Genomic DNA, 24,939 nt, shown 5'->3' with positions numbered 1-24,939 from the left:
TTGTCTTGGAAGTGAAACAGTTATCTTCTTCTTGGGTGAATTACCCAGAGAGAACTAGCATAAAAGAAATAAAAAAATGTAGTATCTGTACCTTACATGTTAAAGTAACACGGAGATGAATACATTGCGTAAACCACTGACTAGATCTACAGGGCAAAAAGTGCTAAAACAGTATGAGGTAGATGAATGCAAATGACGTAAAACTAATGGTTCAATATGGAGGTGACAACATTTGCTTGCTTGTATCAAAACTAAACAACTTGAAAAAAAAGTATTCAGTTTTCATGAGAATTCCTGTTGGTAAATGTGAAACCAGGAGCAGTTTAAATACATTGACACAGAAGTATAAGGATTGAGCCATACAGATCAGAGAGAATTTCATAGCTATTCCAAACATGAAGAAGTCAGTACATCATGACCATTTGTCATCATAAACATGTGACAGCACACTACTGCATCCTAATGGTCTGTTTAACATAAGATGGACTGATAAATGTTACAAGAAAACTATTCTACAAATATAATTTAAAGTATTCTCCATCAAGATAAACAGTCAAAAGTTATCCGAAAAGGTATTTGGTTTTCTTTTCAACATGTACAAAACTGCTCAGTGAAATATTCCACTAAACTACTTCAGTGACCATAGAAGTATTCAGATCTGAGTCCTGTAGATTTATATTTTCTGACAGTCTTCCACTTGTATACTGATGCATGAACCCCCTCCACTCACCACATCACCCAGACAAATACTTGCTTACTAGTATTCATTTTTACATCTGGGATGTACATGTCACGATTGTTAATAACATATCATTCAAGCAATCAATGTGAATAACAGTACTTCAAACAAACACTTCAATAACTACAGCTCCAATATGAAACTGATAAATACTATTATTTCCACTAGACTATCACATAAAAACTAGTGACAACTTCATTAACCAAAGTTTTAGCATGAAAGTGATAAACAATATAACTGACACTAACAGAAAGCCAAAATCAGAAAAATGGCTAAAAAATAACACACAGAAACAAACATATAAATGCACATAGAAATGAGCCAATATATGTATCTGATACATGTACATCCAACAGATATCAGAGGGAACAAAGGGATACTAAGACCCATGTCCTTAATAACAATTAAAGCCTAATATATCAGTACCTCAGTCATTAAAACCAACTACCCTAATGCTGTGGCTTTTCTCCTTCGTGTGGTTCTGGGTCTTCGTCTGCGTCTGGTGGGGCTCTCTGGTGAGGGATTCCGAAGGCACATGTGACCATCTGAAGCCAATCGGAATCCAGATCGACAGGCGCAGACATAACTACCTTTGGTATTGTGACACAGGTGACTGCATGGTCGGAAGTGGAAACATTCATTGATATCTGAAAGCAAAAATTAAGCAAGTCAAAATTGAAACATCATGTGTGCGAGAATGAAGCATCACATTATAACATTACTGACTTAATGCATTAGCTTCTTAAATCTACAATTGTTTGGTTGTCTTTAAACTGGTTCAGTCAACGGACAGGGTTATCTTCATAAACATAAAACATTCATAATAATATTTCAGTCATTGTCTCACTCAAACAAATCATGCATTATATTTTAAAATTCAAAATATTTTAATGGCAAATCAGACTGATTAAATATCTTACCTAATTGACAGCTGACACCATAATAGCCCGGGGCACAGAAGCAGCGATGGTCCTTACAAGTGGCTCCATTCTGACATGAAGGCATGCAGCTCTGTCCTGAAAGATAAGTACCACAGAGACACCATTCAGTAAATTAGCTGAGGCTAAAACAATGTACTAAATGTGCTTGTTGAGGCTGAAAAGATCATACAGTGTTTTCCTGTGAGGTTGAAAACTAAACACTATGTCAATAGGTGGGGCTAAAAAAGGAGTTACAATGTGTTATGTGAGGCTGAAAACGCAGAGAAACAATGTGTTAGATGAGGCTAAGAAAGGGGGAAACTGTGCTAGGTGGAGCTGAAAAACACTGAAAATAACGTGTTGGACGAGGCTGAAAACTTCTTTGTGAAGTTGAAAATGAGGTGCGTGTACAATCTATTGGTGAGGCTAATTGTTTGATTAATTGGTGATTAACAGCATGCTCAAGAATTTTCTACTTATACAATGAGGGTAAGGTTTACAGGTGAACTAAACCGAAGTGACGGGTGTAAAAACCGTTGACCACATGACAGACACATGTGGTTGAAAACTAGGTACATGATGCTAGATGAGGTGAAAACAATGTACTACATATGAATATAGATTTTGTGAAAACACATGTACAATGTGTTTGGTGAGGCTGAAATTCCTGGTACTAGTTCTATAGCACTTACTTTCGCAAGATCTGCCATCTTCCCTGAGGCGGGAACCTGCAGAACACACACAGGTGTAGCTTCCGACTGTGTTACGACACTGATACTCACATAAGCCCTCTCTCCCAGAGCACTCATCCACATCTGAAACAGCACACACCAGACAATCTTTATTTACTGTAATTGACTTCCATCCATGACTTACTCATTTTGCCTGATTCTGAGAGTCCAACTGATCTTATGAAGGTGTTATGAGGTTTGTTTAGAAGGTAGGCAGGATCATACCCTCAGAGAGGAAAGTCCCACACCACAAGTAATGTTTTACAACATCTATTTGCCTCTAAAATACAGCTTCATACAGTTGGGGAAAATCAGAGGTCAAATAAAGTACATGTATTTGTTAGTTAACGCCATACCAGCAAACACTAGGCAACGAGCAATATAATATATGCTAAAAGCTCTATCACTATTTATATCTGCATTGTATTTCTCAAGGATCTACTACTTCCTCCTGTGGGTGACCTGCTTCTGACCAATAGCCACAAATGCTTCCTTTATGACCCTTTGCAAAATCCTTTGATCTGAAGCTGCCTTCTTGCCAAAAAAATTATCTGACAAATTCTCTCTCTGGACAAAAGAAACCCTGTCAGAAAGCAGTGCCGCAAATCTCCCCTTACCGATCTCACACTGCCTTCCTGTGAAGCCTGCAGTACATCTACACACTCCTCCCACACAAGTGCCACCATTTCTACACTCTGGTGTGCATCTTATTGCTGGAAAAAACGTATTCCTATACATTAGCAACAAGTAACACATATTCCTATACATTAGCAACAAGCATAATCTGGCTGGTTTCCTCCCACCATCAAGCTGATTACAAATTTGACGGCTTTTTAGCCTTGTACAGGTGTATTTAGCTAATTTCTGAACATCCACCTAGTGTGTCCGCACTGGCGACGGTGTATTTCGCTGGCGATCTTGTCTGCCTCGAAATTCGCCTGTATCAAATATGTCAGATACTAGCGAAGAAATACACCGGTAATTTCACTCTGTCCATTCAGTGCGTGCGCTCCAGCGAATTTCTGCAATTGAGCTGACTCATCAAACAAAATGGAATTGTGTTGAACTATGAAATATTGCTTGTGTCACATGGTTTACTAGGTCACATGACATAACCCACTGATCCCCATCAATGGATATATCCACCTTGTGTGTCTGCAACTATGCTGCCAATATCATCAGCATATTTCGCAGGTGATTAAGTTCATCCTTACAAGCGAAGAAATCTGCCAAGTGTGTCCCCAGCTTAATCTGGCCACCAATCAAATAATTTATGATCAATGCTTATATAAATGTTAACCTAATAATTTGCTAGGTCTGAACATACAAAATCATTTATCAAATTACTGCAGTTAACTTCAACCAAAACCATAGCCTTCTTCATCGGCCTTCCCTTATGAAGACTTTTGTCACTTGTAATAGCTTCAACAGCATTGCATGATGCCATCAACTACATGTAGGCTGAACATGTTTATTACTTATTTGAAGCTGTAGGGTTAATATTAATCATGCCATTTCTCCTATCCATGATGTGTTCAGACGTCCTACCTTTACATGTGCGCCTGTCTGCGTTAAGTGTATAGCCAGTGGGGCAGACACATCTGTAACTACCAAACCCATTCATACACTTGTAATGGCAGTGTCTCTCTGGCAGACGTTTACACTCGTCAATATCTGTAAACAAATTGTAAAAGAAAATAACGAATAAAGCTTCAGCATGTTTCAAGTCGTTGCATTCCACCTTTTGTGAAATAAAATCTACCAAAGACACCATTCTCTAATTACTATTTAGCATAAATATACACTACTTGCCTTTGGTAGGCACGTAAATACACTAAAATACCTCCACTGAGTATATGTATATATATGTACTCGCATCTAGCTTATAATCAGCTATGTATCACACACACTTCAAACATAGCTACATTGATGTATGTTTTCAGAAATTTATGTAAAACAATTTCTTGACAATTGTTTTCAGAAATGATGTTGTCTGTTTTTTACTTGTAGATGTGGCTGGATTTCTTGCCCATGAAGTTACATCTGAATTTGTGAAATAAGAGGTTGTTTTGTACATGTAACTACCATAAAATTGCTCAGAACACTGAACTGGGAGACTCACCTGTCTGACAGCTGCTGCCTGAGAGCCCCCTGGGACACCTACACACCCCATTGTCACAGGTCCCTCCATTTGCACACTCTGGGTTACATCCTGAGGAGGGCAATCTTTGGCAGATGTAACCCCTGTCCGTTTTCACCAGCCTTTCTGAAGTTCTGCATGTAGGGAGTGCCTCCTGCTGTACCTCCGGAGCTGATGTAGCAGCAATTGAGGAGACAGGGAGACACACAGTCCTACCTCTAGCTGACTGAAACAACTGCTCTCCAGCTCTACACACTCCTTCAGCTCCCTCAACAGGCGTGAGGCCGTCTAGTGGGGTACAGGCAGAGGACAACTTGCCCGTGATAGGGTAGCCATTATTCAGAGTGCAGGGAGTGATGGAACGATGAGGAGGAACTGCTTGGTGGACACCATTACACCTCTCTGAACCAAGGAGGGTCTTCAGCATTACGTTACTGCCGCATAACCCCTGAATCTTCAGTGGAACACACATGTAAATTTTCCCTCTTTGATAAGGCTGAAACCCATTGCTGCAGGATTGCGTGACAGAAAAGGGATAAGATGGTCTAGGTTGGATACCACACCCTCCAGCAGTAGTGCCTCCGTTCCCACAACCATTGTACATGGGTGGGACCACAGCCCCACCACGGCAGTTACTAGTAGAGCAAGGAATCCCGCAGTTAGATCCTGATCCACATGGTGTGTTACTGAGTTGAGGAAAGACTCCAGGCATACTAGCACAAGGCTGACCATTGGCGATTTGAATTCCGTTGAAACACCCAGAGCTAACCACAGGTGTCCTTACGACAGGTACAGCACAGTTTATTCCTTGCAAACAAGGGGCCACCGGAACATGGACACCAGGTCGGAAGCCAACACAGTTCACACCCTCTGGACATGTGACAGTCTGACCATGTGGCCTGGTGTTTTCACCTCCACAGTTTGTTCCTCCACTACAAGGCTGTCCTCGATCTGTAACTACTGGTGGTATAAAACTACTGTCCGGAATATTATTAGCTCCTGCTGGTAGATCATCAGCACCAGTTCCAGCAGTCCTACTTGTCTTGGACGGATATCTACATGCTGGCCCATTGGGCGTATGCGTCAAAACAAGCCCAAATGGACACTTAAGGTTCCGCTCATAGTTCCTTTCTGCTTCCCTGGAGCCCTTGTCTGTACTAAAACCAACATACTGACATTGATACTCTGTTAAACCTTCAATCATAACTTTTTGATATCCTGGAGGACATTCACCTCCAGTGTTCACCTCATCATCTGGCCTGCAGATTAACTGACCATTGTGGGACACAACCACTTGACCTTCTGGACAGCCCTTATCAACATCAGGATAGGTCTCTGTCACTTCTGGAGCCTCTGTTGGATTTGGCAAGCTTTGGTAGATAGCTGTCCTGTTTTTACAAGCCACTCCAGATGGTGTAAAAACAGCCACGTCACCACTGGAGCAGCTCACAGATCTGTTAATTACTGGCTCTAATGTGTGTTCTTGAACACAAATTTTACCTACAGACGTAAGGTAAATCCTTTGACCCACATCACACCTCTCTGTTTGTTCAGGGCGAGCAGTGGAAGGTTCCACATTAGCTTTGCTCACAATCACATGTCTACAAACAAACTGTCCATTTCTCAACACAGGAGTTAGTCCTCTTGGGCATATTGGAACACTTGCAGTAGGTGCTGGCGCTGGTGCTGGTCTTGATAGAGGTGTCGTTGGTGCAGACTCTTTTAATATCACAGTTCGCAACATACACACAGTTCCATGAGGGGTTACAACAGCAATGTCACCTAGATCACATTCCACCTGTTCATCAATGACAGTTTTAAGAGAGTGATGATAAAGACAAACCATCCCTAGCTCAGATTCCCCAACAATCTGTCCTTCACCGCATGTTGGTGCTTCTGAAATAGTGGTCTGTGTTGTTAGTGATTGTTCCATCTCACAAATGTACTGATTTTGCCGAATGACTAATTTCTCACCGAGTGGACATGTGGGTACTGTGCTTTTGGTTGATACAGTAATGCTGGGTGTGCTGGCTTGAGCAGTGGTGGGTATGGTGGCTTGAGCAGTGGTGGGCGTGGTGGCTTCAGCAGTGGTTAGCGTGGTAAATTCAGTAGTGCTGGTCACAAAAATTCTTTCCTCTAATCTACAAGATGTACCTGATGGTGTCCGTACAGCTACTTTGCCTTGTGGACAAAACACTGACTCATCAATAACGGGCTCCAGAGAATCTTCATGGACACAAATGACTCCAGCACTGATTGAAAGCATCTTCTGGCCATCACCACATGTATTTGCTAAATCTTCTTCAAATCTGTCTTTCCTTGATGCTTCTGCATCAGTTTCACGCAGTCTTAGTTTACAAACTGTGCCGGATGGTGTGACGTATGGCACTTTGCTATCAGGGCAGGTTACACTTTCATCAAATATTGGCTCTTCTGTTTCTGTATCAATACAGATTAATCCATCTTCAGTCTGATACACTTTGCTTCCAGAGCCACAACTAAGTTCTCTATCTACTTCATCTACGTCATTGTCCTCCATTGCTGATTTTGTGATTTCACTCACAAACTTCTTCTTACCATAAATTGACCTCTGTGACTTGCAGACAAATCCAGTTGGTGTCAATACAGCAATTTTAGATTTAGGACAAGTTATGCTAAAATCTAAGACTGGTTCTGAAGTTTCCTCATAAACACATATTTCTTGTGATTTCTGTTTATGAACTCTCTGTCCTTCACCACAAGCATTTTCTTCCTCAGTAACATTCACCATGTTCTCAGAGAATGAATCGTTAGTTTTGACAGATAGCTGTGAAAGCTTTGCAAATATTTTTGTCTGCAGCAAACAGAACGTCCCTGATGGTGCCACAACTGGCAACAGTCCATCTGGACAGGATACGGTCACATCCACAACTGCATCCTGGGTTTCCACATAAACACAAATTGGTCCCGCATCTGTCTGAAGTACAAATTGCCCATCTTGGCAAGATTCCGGTGTTGATGGAGTCGTCATGGACATGTAAGTGCTTTTTGCAGGTATTCTTGACAGTCGACCATAGATAATGGCATGAAGCATACAAAACGTTCCTGTTGGAGACACAACGGCTGCCTGTCCCTCAGGGCAGAACATGCCCTCATCTATCACTGGCTGATCAGTTTCTTTGTCTACACAAATCAGACCTCCTTCAGTCTCATGTATTCTTCTTCCTATACCACAACTACCTGTTTCACCTGTTTGTTCTAAAAGTCCTTCTATGATAGAACTTGGCATACATGCCGTGCCCACTGGAGTTACAGTAGGTGTTTCTGCTTGAGGGCAAGACAAGCTGTGGTCAACAATGGGCCTTGATATCTCACCCTGTGTGCAAATGGGACCTATCTCAGTTTCTAGAATATCTTGTCCTTCAGTGCAAAATAGAGTTCCTGTTTCGGACAGTCTTGTTAATATAGCTGAATGACGAGTACAAACCGAACCTGTTGGTGTGATAATAGGTGTATAATCAACTGGGCATGTTATACGTCCATCAACAACTGGCTGTAAAGTGTTCGTGTGAATGCAGATAATGCCTGCTTCTGTTTTCAATATTCTCTGGCCTTCGTCACAAGATGGTACAGGAGATTGTGTTGTCAAAGTGCCATTTTCATTTAAAATTGTTAGGACTGCAGTGTGAAGTTTACAGCATGCACCCGTTGGGGTCAGAACTGATATCTGTCCATCTGGGCAAACAGAGTCTTGATCAATCATGGGCTGCATTGTCCAATTATGAAAACAAACAGCCCCAGCCTCTGTTTCCAGCAACTGATGTCCTTCACAGACTGGTCCTTCAACCTTAGGGAGCTTCTGTAAAATTGCAGAACGAAGGATACACAATGTTCCATTTGGGGTCACAACAGGTGCCTGACCATCTGGACATGATACCCTTTCATCAACAATGGGTTGTAAAGTCATATTATGAATACAAATTAGTCCAGCATCTGTTTCTAAAACCTTGTGATCTTCTGCACAAGTTTGTAGTTGTGTTTCCGACAATGGTGTCAGTATTAATGAGCGTAGTTTACACAAAGTTCCAGCAGGTGTAACAACTGGTGCCTGAGAATCAGGACAAGACAATGATTCATCGATGACTGGCTGATAAGTTTCTCCATGAATGCAGATGGCACCTGCTGCTGTTTCTAAAACCTCTTGACCCTCACTGCATGACAGTGTTTCAAATTCTGTAGAAATTTCATGCTTATCACTCTCATCTACAGTTAACCTGGTAAGTATTGCAGAGTGAAGTTTACATAAAGTTCCTGTAGGAGTTACAATAGGGGTTTGCCCATCTATACAAGATACAGTCTCATCAATCACAGGTTGTAGTGTTTCACTGTGGATGCAGATTGCTCCGGCTTCTGTTTCAAGAATTTTCTGTCCTTCAACACAAGAATGAGTGGAAATTTCTGTTTCAGTCTTAATATCGCCTTTTGGTTTTTTAACCAATCTTGTCAAAATGGATAATCTTGGCTTACACCGAGTCCCTGAGGGCGTAACCACAGCTGCTTGGCCATTCTGACATCTCGATACACTCTCATCAATGACTGGTTCCAGAGTTTCACTATGGATACAAATGGCCCCAGCTTCTGTTTCCACAATCGTCTGACCATCAGCACAGGCATATATTTGTTTCTCTGATAGTCTTGTCAGTAACGATAACCGATGTCTACAGAATGTCCCTCCTGGGGTAACAATTGGCACGTGTCCTTCAGCACACGAAATGCTTTCATCGATAATTGGGAGCAGCGTTTCACTGTTGATGCAAATGGCACCTGCTGCTGTCTCCAGAACTGTCTGCCCTGATTGGCATCCTCCTGATGCATCCGTTTCTTCAAATGAAGTCACTATGGCTGATCTCAATTTGCAAAATGTTCCAGATGGTGTCACAACTGGAGCCTGGCCATCGGGGCATGGTATGCTGTCATCAAACACAGGATATTTGGTATCCTGATATACACATATAGATCCTGCCTCTGTTGCTGCAACTGTTTGTCCAATACTACAAGAACCCCACGTCAAAGTGTAAAGCAAAATGTCTGATCTCAGCTTGCAGACAACACCGGATGGAGAAAGTACTCCAAGCTCAGAGTCAGGACAGATTTTCTCTTCATGAATCACAGGTTCTCTAGACACTTTATCTAGACAGAGGGGTCCAGCCAGTGTTTGAAACACAAGGTTATCTAAACCACATCCTGGTTCTGTTTGAAGGTCATCTATCTCAGTAACAGTTAATATTTTCCCAACAATGACACCCTCTGATTTACACATACTGCCCTTTGGAGTGAAAAGAGCTATCTGCCCATCAGGACAGGAAAAGTTACCATCTAAAGCAGGCTCACCTGTGGTGTCATTAATACACAGCAATCCAAAGTTAGTCTGCTGGATTGAACACCCTTCAGGACATAGAGGCTCAGGGCCAGTTTCCTTCTCTATGCCAATCCAACGGCACTCAGATCCATCAGATGTGTTAACGGCAACCTGTCCATGTGGACAAACATTTCGCACAAGTAGTATATCATCAGTTGGTAAAACAAATGGGCGCTGGAGGTCCTGGCACTTTTCCCCATCTTCTGTGCTAACTAAAACCTGTCCCTTTGGGCAAGGTGAGATATTCGGGCCTGATTCCTCTGTTTCACTGTATAAAAGTGTAACTGGTCCATCATACTCGACCATTACTGAAGCTCCGATACAGAGTAGTCCAGACTCTGTGTTCATCATTGTCCTTCCTTCTGGACAAAAGGGTGGAAGATCTCCTCTGCCTCTCTCCAATTTTGTGTAGTACTTACAAACAGGACCTGTGTCAGTTTGTACACCGATCTGACCAGGTGGGCAAAGTATGGACGCAGTTGTTAAGTCAGGTACAGGTGAGGTGGTGGGCACATCTGGTTTAGGAGGCAGCCCTATAGGGTACTCCCTGGGATGGTCCGTTGTGACAAGGTCATCTGATACAACAGTTGTTGCTGCTAACAGTTCATCTATTATGTGGAGACACTCGGTTCCTTTCTCAGATTCTGTTAGGACTGTACCTGGTGGACAAGTGGTCTTTCCTGTGGACGTAAATGGAGATGAGGGGCTACATATTGTTCCTGACATGGTTTGCACAGTTTCATAGTTTTCAGGACAGGATGATTCCAGAACCACTGTTCCTCTGCATTCATACCCAGTGTTGGTCTTTATCAAGGTGTGCCCAGAAGGGCACTGGATAGGGGTGGACAAGATATCTTCTGTTGAGGGATCCCTGCAAATATATCCAGCTACAGTCTCCACATAGACTTCATGTTCTTCACAATCAACAAATATGTTTTCTTCAGATTTGTGTTTACAGTGTATCCCTTTTGCTGTAATGATCATGATTTTGCCTTCTTTTACGCAGAAGTTGATAAATGGAGGTCGTGTTGATGGTACAGACTTGACAGATTCTACTTCACTCTCCAAGTCAATGGCTATGTCAGAATCTACATTATTGCCAGTCTCTTTAGCTGTCTGGTGCGGAGTGGTAGACATTGTAGGAAGAGCAGCTGGAAATGTTCGGGATCTTGCAAGCTCTGCGAGTGGTTTACATACTTGAAAGTCATTCACAATCAAAAGTTCAAATCCCTCTGGACATTGACCAAAGTCATCAGTTTGAACAACACCAAATGGTGTTACATTTTCTTCCTCAGACTCTTCAGGAAAATAGCACAAGTCTCCTCTACAAGCCTTCCCATCCTTCTGCCACTGCTCTCCGTCCAACTTGCTTTTACTGTTAGAAGCTGACGTTGTAGGTTTCTTCAAGTAAGTAGAAGGTGATGGTTTGGTTTTATCAGTTTTAGTCTTCTTGTTGCGAGTTTTGCCCTTCCTGTGTCTCCTCCTATGTTTATGTCCCCTGGGTCTATGCTCCTTTCGTCGACTCACCTTCTTCGTTTTGATTTGCGGTTTGTTCAAGCTGCCTCGGTCTGCGAGTCTCTGCTTTTCAATTGGTATCACAGCAGGAGGAGGTTCTAGGGGTGGATTAGGAGCCTGAAGAAAGGGATCAGCCAAATCAGGTACTTGGAAAGAAGGGTCAGCAAACTCAGGTAAGGCATCAGGGCAGTTGTACCCAGACCCACAGGGGGTAACTTTGGTGAGTGTCGTTGCAATGTCAGTTGGGATTTCTTCCCAGAATATGGCTCTTGACCCAGGTCCCTCTGCTGATGGACCACCCTTTCGAAATGGTTCTTGATATTCTTGATCTTCAAAGTCAAATGGAACCAACTTCTTGCGATCATATTTTCCAAACATTTGCTTGGTCAACTCAGGAGGAAGCTGCTCATATCGAGCATTTGGATTAAACTGTGAAGGCAGATTGTAAGGATCATGTCCAGATGTTTCACTTCTAAAGCCAGGGCCAGGCTGGTGTGGTAATGAAGGATGGCCTCCGTGAAGGTGCGTTGGTTGTCTGGATGAATCATGCTCAACAAATGAGGGTCTGTCCTGAGTGTCCGTGCCTTCCGATGGAGGTACATATGGCTCTTGGATGCCCCTCTGTTTAGTTGTCCTTACTCTGGCTTTAATGCTCATCTTTGGCTGGGTGGCCCTCTGGGCTGGTTCTTCTGGTGATGGCTTATGAGGGTCTAACATGTCATCAATATATTGTCTCCAGTGGTAAGGAACTGCAGAGGGATCTTCAGCGGAGGGTGTGTCTGTAAAAAAAAAAAAAGTGTGTTTTCAAAAAAGAAAATAGGCAAGCATTTTGTGTGGACTTCAGACAAAATTCCACAGGAATTCATGGTTACTCATAAATTAAATGCTTTTTGTTCAAGGCCATACTCAGAATTCTTCACTCATATGATGGGGGTCAGTATTATGGTTGGATGAGTCGGGATTACGCAGGGTAAACCATCGATCTTTGGCAAGTTACTGATGAACTATGCCATACAAATGACAAATGGATACACGAGCATCATAAACCACTTATTGTCACTACATGTAGTGAGAGCTGGGGAATTTACAAATCTTCTGTCTGAAGCCAGGTTTGAACCTGCGTCTCATGTGTCTTTGCGATCGAAAGGCAAGCAACAATTAGACCACTGCCTTCTCCCAGCCACTCATAGAAACTTTCAGATGTATACATACCTGTGACAGGCTCCTCTACCTTATTACATGTTCTCCCATCTGAATGAAGCCTGTACCCAGACTGACAATCACACACAAACCCTCCAGCTATATTGCGACAACTATGGCTGCATATATGGGCATACTGCACACACTCATCAACATCTGAAAAAGTATTTACATATATAATTAATAGGCATATCAGGAGTGCATCATGCCAACTGTTAAGAAGGGGTCAGACTATTACAGCCCATAGTAGGCAAGTCCATTGGCCGCCTAGCCCACGAAGCTCTGGTCTTTGAGAGATGCCTTTTAGGTGATTTGTGGTGACTAAAATGAGGGTAGAAAGTCTGGATAAAATGCATGTTTGTCCTTTTCTTAACTTCTTTTATCGTCAAGAATCATAACTTTGGCGTTTTTGAAATCTTTCTATGTTTATATTTTTAATTACAGCATTTCTATGGCTATGTGGGATTGGAAAGCCTTCCAATTTTATAAGAATTTATTAGCTAAATCCATCACATTGTACATTGAGAAGTATGCCTCATTACTAACGTACTGTAGTTGTGTTTTCAAAACTGGTTGAGTTAGTATGTATTTGTAAAGACTTTGGTTTGGCATTTTACAACTGAAAACATGAGCATGAAAAGCGAGGTAGATGGTATTAATTGGACATATTATTAGGACACATAAAACTGCAAGAAAAACCAATACCAAATCTTTACTTCCACAAATGAATTCTAGTTGATAGAATCCTTTAGAAGAAAAGAGATTTTCTTGTTTCACACAAATACATGTAAGTTCAGATGTATTGTGCTATTGTTCACAGTTTCCTAGTTAATTCTAGAGAGATTTAGTAAATAGTATGTAAACAACCACTAATGCAAACTATCAATGGAATAAAATATTTCACTTTGCACCTGAGGATACGCTGACAATACATCTTCATATATAAATCAGTAGACCTGGCACAACATTATTAGCGTTTTAACAGTCAAAAACTTAACTTCTGTGGCATTTCTCAATAACAAAAATATGTAACATATTTCCAATGAAAGAGATAAAGAACATACCCTGTTATGACTCTGAAGTTCTGAACAGAGTGTAAAGGTTTACTTGCTAGTTTCCACTTTTCCAACTTCAATTTAGCATGCTTGTATGTTTTTATTTAATATAAAATTGGAATAATTTATGACAGAAATTGATATACCTTATTTTCATGTTCATATTTCTAACATGATGAACAAAGCTTAAAAGTATCTATGTAACATTATGGTTAAGTGCTAATTGCTAAACATTTACATATCTTACCAGTACAGGTTAAGCCATCTGAGTGTAGGGTGTAGCCAGGACCACAGCTACAGTGTGGGATGCCATCACTCATATCACATCTCTGCTGGCATCCCAGATCCTCACAAGAGGGGCTAATCTCTGAGAATTCTTGGCTGGATGCTGACCCAAGACCCCTCCCCTGGGCCACAGATTTGTCATACTTATACTCTGCAGCAGAGAAATGAAAGTCCAGATACAAACAACTATGTTCATGTGCAACTTTAAGTCAATAAATCTAAATGTATGTCTTTTAATTTTATCATACATTTTGAAGACTGACTTCAGTCTAACTAAAATTGAATGCAAAATAGCCCAAACTAAAGGATGCATTAGCTAGAAGGTTGGTACTCCCTCTTTCAAATATCTACAGAATGCTTTTTCCTTTTTTTTCTCATTTATCTGATTTCTTTTCTTATTTTTTTATGAGACTGACTCAGAAACTGTACTATTAAACAGATGGAACAGACAGTAGTGCTAGCAATGAGATATAAACAGAGATTTACATACACTGTACATACACACCATGTTGACTTGACAAACAGGTATTAATTTACTAATTAGACCACACTTAATAGTGCTTACATGTGTAAATGCATCTATATTTGTGTCTATTTAATTTGTTGACCCTTACACCATCACTTCCAACAAAACAGTTTCCTTTTCAATATTTCTAGCTAGGATGAATGAAGTATGGGTCCAAACCCGAACTTGGATAGGGAATTTGTAAATTCCCTTTGACCTTTTAACTGATCACGGGGACTTAGTGGCAAGAAGCAGCCATTTTACACATGTTAACATTTGTTCAATCAGGGTGTGTACATGGGGAGGTCAGTAATTTGGCAAAGATTAGTGGTTTACCCTGGGCATGAAGGTTTCCATTTATAGCATTGACTGCCATCACATAAATAAAAAATTCTTGGGTATATAATTAAACAACCATCAAATAAATAAGTAAATATATTTACATAACCAGTAGGAAATCATCTGTTGTCCAACAGACAAAAGTATAAGAAACTCTCTGAACTGGCTTTCAGACTTGAAGACTCAACAGACAGCATGTTCGAAATATTTTTGAGTGTGGCTGTCTCTTAACCTTAAGAAGATACACTAACAAGTCGTAACTCATGGCTTAGGTTTTATTGTTTACAACCACACTGTACAACTGTTCTTACAATAATATTTCACAGGCATTTCCTTCATATTTTATAGGCATTTCCTCTTTCTTACTCTGTTCTTTAAATGTCAATCTAAAGCACATGCAAGTCCGGATATCCTGTATTAGCATTTAATCTTTATACATGTTTCAGTCACTACACAAGGACGGTTGCCTTTTGTACAAGGCCTTAATATATGGAGCATAATTCAATGGTGCAGTTTCTGAAGCAATTAGAAGGAAAATTGCAGTGCGTGTAGATTAACAGCATAGGGCCTCTCTGCATGTGCCAGTAGCAATACAAGTATTTGAAATAAAACATTTGCCTTATCAGAGATATGCATGTACTTTTTTACATCACATGGAATTTGTTAGCCATACATATACTTTGGACAGGACTGTCTGTTGACTGAAAAAAAAAATTATCAGAAGGTTGACCTACGAACTCTTAGTGAGACTTAACAAGGTGGCCAAACATAAACAGTGTTGGCTTTTTATTCTGAATTTTGAATGTTAAACATATGGAACAAAAAACATAGATGGACTGTTAAAGCAATGTGAGAAGATAACATAAAGAAAAGATTTTGCTTCTATTATTAATTCCTTAATGAATCTAGAAATGTTGATAGCAAAATCCACTTTAAGAAAGGAAAAGAAAAAAAAATTTGCAGTCCTACATTTTGCTTCGATACATGACTGTCACTGCAGTGCATAGAAGTGTTGAGAAACCACGGGTATGAAGTACATGTACATGTATTTGTGGCCTTGGTTATAAATATCTAATACACTTATGCTAACTGTTTATATAGTCACTATCCTCCTTCTGGCAAAGTTTATATGATAATAAACACCCACTAAGAACCATATGAGCATTCATATAAACATATGTTTCTCTGCACAGACCACTCTTTTTCATATCCGAATTTCATAAAAATGTCAAAATATATCTAGCATAATACAAGCACTGACCAGAAAAGCTGCACAGGCAATATGCCACATATAGACAGATCTGTTTGATTATGGAGAGTAATTTGATAACTTGGCCAGATTAATGTAGCAACCCTTTATATATTTTAATACAGTGACACGTAAAGTAATTTTCCAAATCAGCGTGGGAGGCTTTACTAATGAAAGGCATGTGTGAATGGTGACAAATCTGCAACGAAAAGACACCCTTGTATGTACAATTCAAATGAGTACAAATGAGAAATAATTTACTAAACTCAGTAATTTGACAATTTAATTATTAAGTTACCGGTACATGTCTCTGCCAGAAATTCTATTTATTCATCTGAATGCGACCATACTAAAAATTTTATAATTATACTATGGCAATCAGTTTTGTGGGTTGATGAAACCAGAGTGGCAAACAACCCACCCGCTGACAAACTTTCCCACATGTGAGATACAGATGTGCACACCATATTGGCGGAAGACAGTGATCTTCAATGAATGATGCAGAATGCAGAGACTCGAAAGTCACTGACTGCTTACTGACTCCAAGGGCATTGTACAGTGAGAACAGGAGAATCTGGAGCCAGGAATTAAATGAGTGGGCTAAAGAAAAAAAATTTATACCAAGTACCTGTACTGTTTCAGATAAAAGCTTCCAAAGGAAATAAATATTACAAAGTGTTCACTTGATTAAGTAGGAATCTGCACATATATGCGTTTACTGTAATTCTTCAACCATTTGGCATGATTGCGAGGTGTTTATTCAAGCAAATTCTGGGTGCAATTACTCTGTGTGGTCTGATAAAATTATACTTTCTGTAAAGGCCTGAAATTGGCCAATCCAACCAATGTTGTTTTGTTTCCAAAATTAAATTAAAAATTTGCATAAATTGCACTTAAATTTGCTCTTTTATATAAAAAAGAGCTGAGGAATTAGGGCACATGTAATAAAACAGGGGGACGGCATGATTTCTTGAGGATGGGAGATAGGGGGAAAAGATGTTAGAAGGGTTTTTCTTAATGAGAAAGCATGTATCTTAATTACATGTACAAGTAAGTATACTGCTGGTATCTAGAAGCAACATCGTACAGAAAATGTTCAGTTTAACACAAAAATTGTGTATTTTTTAAGGGGGATCTCAGGACAGACAAATCCAGTTTTCCATGAACCATTCAGCCTACTGTAAGCAGAACTAGAATAATTAGCTTCCCTTATTCCTCCAATCAAAAGTCTGGTCCTCCCATCAAAAGAACTTAATGGAATGTACCAGCAGCTCATTAACAGTTGATTTATGGTAAGAAATCTTGGTGAAGACATTAATGAGGGTTAATAAGACTGGTACTTTGAGGAAGGTGGAAAACTGGACAAAGTCCAATTCTTATTTCATGAATGTCTCCTAGCTCTTTTGTGTTCAGAGACCATGCGTCCAGAGTCTGAAAGTCTGGAGTTAATTCGCCCCTGGAGTGTTGTGTTTACTGGACACCATGTGGGTAGTTTCAAGGTAAACATCTAGCTTTGATATGGACCTTGTATCTAGTGAGCCCCATCTGGTCGCAGGAAGTATGGTGTGTACACAAATGACCAGCACATTGCCCACTCCCAGATGACACACTGCTACTAAGTCTTGTGGTATCATAAGAACTACTAGAGTCTCAGAAACACAGATCAAGCTAACTAGCCTCCTCCCCCCACCCCCACCATGAAAAAACAGCTACAACATAATACTAACAAGCCATTTCTTCAAAGTCAGTCCCAGGTTACACACATCAGCAGGGTGTAATCTGTGCTCCCAGGGCAGAGTTAGAATAGGTCAATGAAAAAATTATTCGGTGGCATGGAGGAGGCCTGGTAATTCCTTAACCTTTGTACAGTAAAGTACCTTGTACCCTGTACAGCACTGAAGACAAGCTACATGTATGGGGATAAAGTGGGCTAGTTTACAACAAGATATTGGCTTTGACTCTGAGTTTAGATGTCACTTTCTTATCTAGCACAAAGACTTCAGAAATTCACTTCATTTCCAGCAGCCATTGAAACTTACAAAGTAATCAGGACACATCCTGTACATACATGTATATTTTACTATATGGCAGGGCTATATCAAGAAAAAAATTAAAGGTCCTGATACCAAACTTCATGTATGGTCAATACAATTTAAACAAAGAAAATTCATAAAATGCAACTCAAAATAATGCTTTCTGAAAGCTTTTAAGCCTGTGAATGACACAAAAATGTAAATCATTATATTTTGTCATATTTTACTCGCTAGTTTTACTATAACTTGGCTAGTTTGGGTGCCCAATAGTTTGGAAGGTCAAGTATTTTTCAGGAAGGATGATGTTTGTTCAGACAGTTAAGGGTGACATCATTGTGAAATAATATTTAAGTTTTATCTCCTAAAGTAATTTACGATAACCTTTATTGGCCTTTTTCTAGGGACCTTTTTTTCAGTGAAATTTCAGGTCAAATTTGATAGTTGTGATAACCATAAAACCCGACCCTTTTAAGGCAGAAATAATTTGGAGAAAATGCCCAATGCATTCCCCGACATAATCTCTGTAAACTGTATGTGCAGTTTAAAATTTATTTTGTTGGCACGAGTGAGGAAATTGTGTAAAATTTCTGATAATAGTTCTTTCATTTATTTTGATAATTTTCAGATTTAGTCCTCAATCCTTTAACTGAAACAGACAAGATAAAGTACTGGCTGCGAACACCATGAAGACTCTTGACAAATGAGGTCGCGTCTTTGAATCTAAATAGATCTTGAACATCTGAAAATATCATTAAATATAAAAAAAAAATTATGCACCCATCCCACTGATAAACAAAATGAACCTCCACCAAGAAATGAGCAAACTCAACAATATTTACGGCAGTTATTTCTCAGAAACCAATGGATGCGCTGTAGTTGGAATCAGAAAATTTATTAAATATTAAAAATTTGCAAAGAGAATATCGTTGTTTTTTCAAATTTGATGTAAGACAAGTGAACCTTATTACACCACAGGGATGGAACCAAATTAATACCCATCACTTTTGCTGAAGCACCACATGTACTTTCACACATTACAATGTAACCTACTGCCAATGGCGGGTCACTGGATAAAGTGAACATTTGCATGAATCTTATCAACAGACCTTTATATTCAAAGATGTTACCAAGATCATGCTGATGGAACCTCATGCATAAGGTCCTGAAGGTCAGGTTGGGCAGATGTTGATGCAAAGTACATGTACGTGCGCCTGAAGTTTCAAATTTTGTAATCATGCATGTGGGTGGATGTACTATATGAAATGTACTGGGTACATATTGTATTTACGGATACATTTACAATAATAAAGGTGACAATAAGAATATATAGATGTACATGTATACATTTTGATTTACTTTTTGCACAACATTTGTTCCTGTTTTTAGGGTTTCTTTTTGAATGAGGAAATGACAAAAACATAAAAAAAGCCATCTCTGGGAGATTGTATACAATTTTAGTGCTTGTGTGTTTGGTATGTTTAGAGTTAACAGATAGCAGAGAGTGAGGCCAGGTTGTCTGGGGGATCTGGGTCATTTCCAGGCAGGAATTCTCCCTTTACCCTTCCATGTGGCTGCCTGACACGGCCTCCAGAAGATGCGAATGGATAAAACACATGCTCATCAAAAAAGTAAATATTTACAAAAAACTTGACCATGACAGATGTGCTGTGCTGGCAAGAAGTTTTCACCCTTAAGAGCTTAATATGTTAGGTGTCGAGTTTTTGACAGAATTAATTATTCATGTGATAGGAGTTTTAAGAAGTACAAGTAACCTAGAATATTTCACTTATATGATGGAAGTCATCTGTACATACACATGGACATAGGTTATTTAAACAAAGGTTACATGTATCTGTATTCAGCAATGGTGAGCTTGTGTATGTAAATGAAGCTGTTAATCTTGATACCTGACTTATAAACCTGCACAATTACAACAGAATTTAGAAAGTATGTGTATTATGTACAGTTAATTTTGTTGCATATAAAAGTGTAAAATATGTAACACAGTTTCATTTTTGTAGAAAAAGGCTGAGAATAACTTAGTTTAACATTTCCAATTTCAATATGTAATGGTATTTATATATCTGATTGTTGTTTAATGAACTCTCATTAATTTTTTGCTTACAATGATGGCCAGGGTGAAAAGGGGAATGCCAGAGGGAAACCATCAACCTTTTGACAAGTTTCAAAATTTTAAAATTTTTCCTGTTTATCTATACACATAAAATTTTGGGAAAGGGGGCCAAAGAAGAAAACTAGACTGTAGATGTTACTTTTCTGACAGACAATTTTTTTAGTTTACCTGGAGGGAGTGTGGCTTTTTCTTCAGACACATCTCTTATTGCAGATTTGGTATCTCCTTGACAGTAGTTGGCCAATGAACCATCGGGGCACTGGCAGAGATTGGCCCCAATACAGATTCCCTGTCCACACCCATCTTCACATACAGCTATGGAGAAACAGAGAAAGTCACGATCAGTGTGAATCATCAACCGATAAGTACTACTCACAGTCAAAGATAGCAAATCTTACAAGTAAACCAACATCTGACACAAACTATGATTGGCTTGGGTGTGACTCATCTGACCAGTTTCAGAAGTCAATTATGACTACAAATTCTTTATTTTATAATACAAAGTTAGTTTCAACTTCCACTGAGGTATTCACTGAATGTAAATTTAAACTTTATATGCAAGAACTTTTGCTGCAATGAATTTAAGCAAACAATTATTATCACAATGATGCTAACATGATTCGCTTAAGCTTGATGAAAATGTGCAAATTAGTTCCCTACACCCTATGGTTCTCTCAGAATGTTCAAAATATTAGTTGCAAAGACACTGAAAAGGATGAAGAATTAGGGTAGATCTACATACAGTTTGTATCAAGAGGTCCACAAGAGAATACATGAGAATATTACAGTAACTATTCATACATGCATGTGTACATCATGCATCAGACTCGCAAGACACAGGAATTTCAGAAGAAACAACAGTACATGTATATAGGCCATGCTAATGGTACTCGAAGATACTAGGCTGTTAGCTGTTTTCCTTAGCGAAGCTGGTACTTAGTCATTTTATGGTACAAGTCAAGCAACCTCTTAGTCTTAGTGTCTTTAAATATACACAAGATAATACATGTAATGGAAGAGTCGTTAGAAAGAACACAGGGGCCACGGTTGTTGCCAAAACAGTAGACAGAGACAAAATACCATTGCATATGTAAGTACCAGCCACCTATAAACAGTGAAACTATGAAAGCAGTCAGATCACAGTTCACCTACGCTACATGTATGTGAACGTGAACTACATCTAGTGACTGCTTGAGCATCTCAGAACTTGATATTATGCATTATTACCTAATAATGCATATCTAAGTACATGTACTCTGAATACAGCTAACATTCTTGCTAATTAGGCAGGAATATGACTTACATTTGGAATACACTAACAGAGACTAATGTAACACAAGCCACACAAGTATTTACAATTTGACAGAAAGTCCACAAAACACAATGAACAGATTGTCCAAAATTACATTTTGGGGATTTTCACAGCAACTAGAACCTTTAATGCTATGACTTGCAGTTGACTGTTTTTTTACATAATAGATTAACCCCTTGAAACTCAACCATCATGAAGATATATGGCAGCGGTGATGCTGGCTGACCTCAACAGACACTTCTGTCATATAAGACAATGTTCGTGTTACTGTTTGCGACGCCTGAGATGACCTTTGGCTGAGCTGCTAACAATGTAGGTTGACACATACATATACTTCCATGAATATTGAGAGTCACATTTTTATAACTGCTTTTCCTGTCATTGTTCAATCCGTTTTATCGGGGGATGGGGTGGGGTGGGGGGCTCTGCGGCTGAGGTGGTTAACATGTGGGGGCACGAATGCTGTCCCTTTGAGTTCAAGTCCAGCTCATGTTGGCTTTCTCTCTGGGCATACCAGGGAAGGTCTTCCAGGTACCTGCAGATGGTCATGAGTTTACCCCTGGCTCTGCTCGGTTTCACCCCATCATAATGTTGACTGCCCTCATACAAGTCAACTATTCTGGAGTATTGCGTAAAACATCAATCAAATAAATAAATAAATACAAAAACCTTCCTCCACAATTTCATGTCAAGATTTAGTCCATGAATTCCAAGATAAAAGAACAGAATGTTGCCTCTTGCATGATATCTTTACACATTAGTTCTTCTTTCATTATGTACATATAACTTAAAACATATTTTATAGTAATTTATTGACTGTTTTATAAAGATTGCATAAAATACTTGCATAAAACCCCTCTAAAGCAAATGCACTTTTCTAGTCACAATTCAATTCTGCTTAGCGTTTGAAAAATGATCACTGGCAGTTGACATGAGCATTTTCTTCAGTTTATTGGTTTACACATGTAAGTTTTACTCATTAATTTCAATATACCAAATGCAAGTGAATACTTTATCTGTGGGATAGCCATACATGTACATGTGATAATAAGCATATGCATTTATTTACTGATCAAAACTCGGGCATTTTTCCTTTCTATAATAGTTATCAAGTTTACGGGTGGAGGAAACCAAGGTTCTCAGAGTAAACCAGCAATCTTTGGCAAATTACTCATGACCTTTCCCACGCTTAACATACAGGCTTGCACACAAAATATGTTGTAAGTAAGTACTCCATGAATGCAAGATGTATGTGCTGTGGTTTGCTTACATTCATTACAAACAATAGGGGCAGGGTAACCTAGAAATTCTGTCCAGGATGGGGATTAAATTGAGCCTTTTGCCCATTGGTTTGAAGTCTCATGCCCTACCACTGAGCCAAATGCCAGATCTTTATATCAAACTGGTCTGATAATAGAACATTTATGTACCAGTTCATTATGCTTCGCAAGATCAATGGCCTAGATGTACCAATGCTGTATGCATGCATATGGGTTAGCAAAATTTATTTCATTTATTTAAGACCTAAAGAGCAACATGTATAGATCTGCAGACTAATAAAATGGTTCAGGTAACTTACCTGTTAAACAAAGTCCTGACGTTTCAGATATCTTCCAACCCGGACAACATGGATTATCAGGGTCATCGCTGCACACATTGGGTTGCCTGCAAGGGGATACATATCGGTCTATCACCAGGACCTAATACAGTGACGGACGGCATCTGTGTTGTGACTGACCATGTCACAGCATCTTATAACAATGAAATGTAGAAAAACTTTGGTTTTAATGTTGATTTTTATTGAACTAGCTATCTTTAGAGAGCATATTTTGTTGTAAATTCTCCTGTCAACAAAACACAACCCATTATCTAAATAACCTATCTATTTATAAATTCAACTGAAAAAAAAAAAATGTTGCACAGCATTAAAAGTTTAACCACGGGTACCATGCAACAATATTGTTCCTGACAGAGACAAATGACGACTGAAAAGTGGAGTAGAGTGGAGTTTCCTTTTCATCGTTCATAACAAACATCTCATGATCTGTGATATTCAAACTTCATGGTGCAATGTTCTCTTTATAATATGTACATGTAGAGGCTGGGCCATGATTGAATGGGAAACATAACATTTGGTCAAAGTGAAGCCATGATACAGTACTGTGTTGTCTGAGTCAATTCTGGGCTAACCTATTAATAAGCACATACTGTCATTTTGGGGAAAAAAAGTATCAAAATCAACAAGTGGTACTATAGAAAACGTAACTTTCATAGATCATAGGTACTACAGTGAAGTCCTGTCCATGACTGGTTAAGCATAACAAGAAAAAAGGTACAGTGTAGGTGCTAAATTTCATGAATGTGTCATACCTTGAAACATCTTGATCATATATATTATAGTAGTTCTTTAAATATGATATTAATAATTCTTTTAAATTTGTTGCCTTTTTGTTGCCACACTGGCTGATGGTGTCTTGCATGCTTTTTCCATCATATGTGGTTACTGGTATGTGCAATAACATGTAAATCATGTTATTAAAACAAAACTTTTCATTTATAGTAACACAATTCTTGAGCACTGCATAATACCCCAATCAAAAAAAAAAAAAAATAATAATAAATTGATAGGTCTATATATAAAAATAATATTATACAGTGAAGTAGATAAATACAAGAATGGACAGCAAGGTCAGTGTGAAAAGCATACAATCCACTGCTACAGTTGCCCATATCTTATTTGAAAAAACATTTATAGCATTCATCATTCACTGCCAAATAGTCTAATAACTATATCCTCTATTTTTATTATTCTACAAAAGTGAAAGAGTAGATCTACATGATCAACCGAGACACATTTACGTACGCCTAGTTATAAATTTTTTTTTCAGCAAACTGATCATCTCTTTAACAATAAAAACAATATAAATATGTCAGACTGGTGTTACCTTCTTTGTCTTTCTGTCTCCGAGCCAAGTACTCCCAAGAAAAATAAACTGATGAAAACCAAAACTTTCACAGACAACAATACATGATGTTGACAAAATAGATTTAGCAGACGACACATTGCAGATTTGGTCACGCTCTCGGCTGGAGCCTTGCGACATTAACCTAACTAACTGGAGAGAAAGTTTTACGTACCACTCCTCGTGGTGTTCTAACTCCCTCTCTCTCTCCCTCTTCCTCTGCCCACAGAGACTGTGATTGATGGGAAAGACGTCGGCTAAGGAAAGCCACACACGCACATGCTACAGATCGTAATTTGACACTTCATCCAATTCACAACTCGTACCTTTAGCATGAAGGCTTGACTCGTACACAGAAGAGCGGCAAATAATTTACAACGGGAGCACTCTGTGTATATAAACGATCGATTGAAATAACACA

At 39.2% G+C, this 24,939-nt stretch overlaps 1 protein-coding gene across 1 annotated transcript; it reads right to left on the bottom strand.

Moving 5' to 3' along the window:
* Positions 1 to 334: 334 nt before the first annotated feature.
* LOC135468240 (uncharacterized) lies at positions 335 to 24,813 on the bottom strand. Its single transcript, XM_064746382.1, has 11 exons — positions 24,694 to 24,813; positions 23,135 to 23,220; positions 20,412 to 20,558; positions 13,946 to 14,134; positions 12,656 to 12,799; positions 4,513 to 12,222; positions 3,939 to 4,064; positions 3,008 to 3,103; positions 2,352 to 2,474; positions 1,660 to 1,755; positions 335 to 1,386 (listed from the first exon to the last, which is right to left on the bottom strand). Exons 4-11 carry the CDS (start codon positions 14,016 to 14,018, stop codon positions 1,184 to 1,186), a joined length of 8,571 nt encoding a protein of 2,856 aa, XP_064602452.1. The 5' UTR covers positions 14,019 to 14,134; positions 20,412 to 20,558; positions 23,135 to 23,220; positions 24,694 to 24,813; the 3' UTR covers positions 335 to 1,183.
* Between the last annotated feature and the right edge of the window lie 126 nt (positions 24,814 to 24,939).

This window comes from Liolophura sinensis, chromosome 6 (genome assembly GCF_032854445.1).
Source record: "Liolophura sinensis isolate JHLJ2023 chromosome 6, CUHK_Ljap_v2, whole genome shotgun sequence".
Lineage (NCBI taxonomy): Eukaryota > Metazoa > Mollusca > Polyplacophora > Chitonida > Chitonidae > Liolophura > Liolophura sinensis.
The sequence above is the reverse complement of the archived record's forward strand: the minus strand, read 5'-3'. Positions and strand labels throughout refer to the sequence as shown.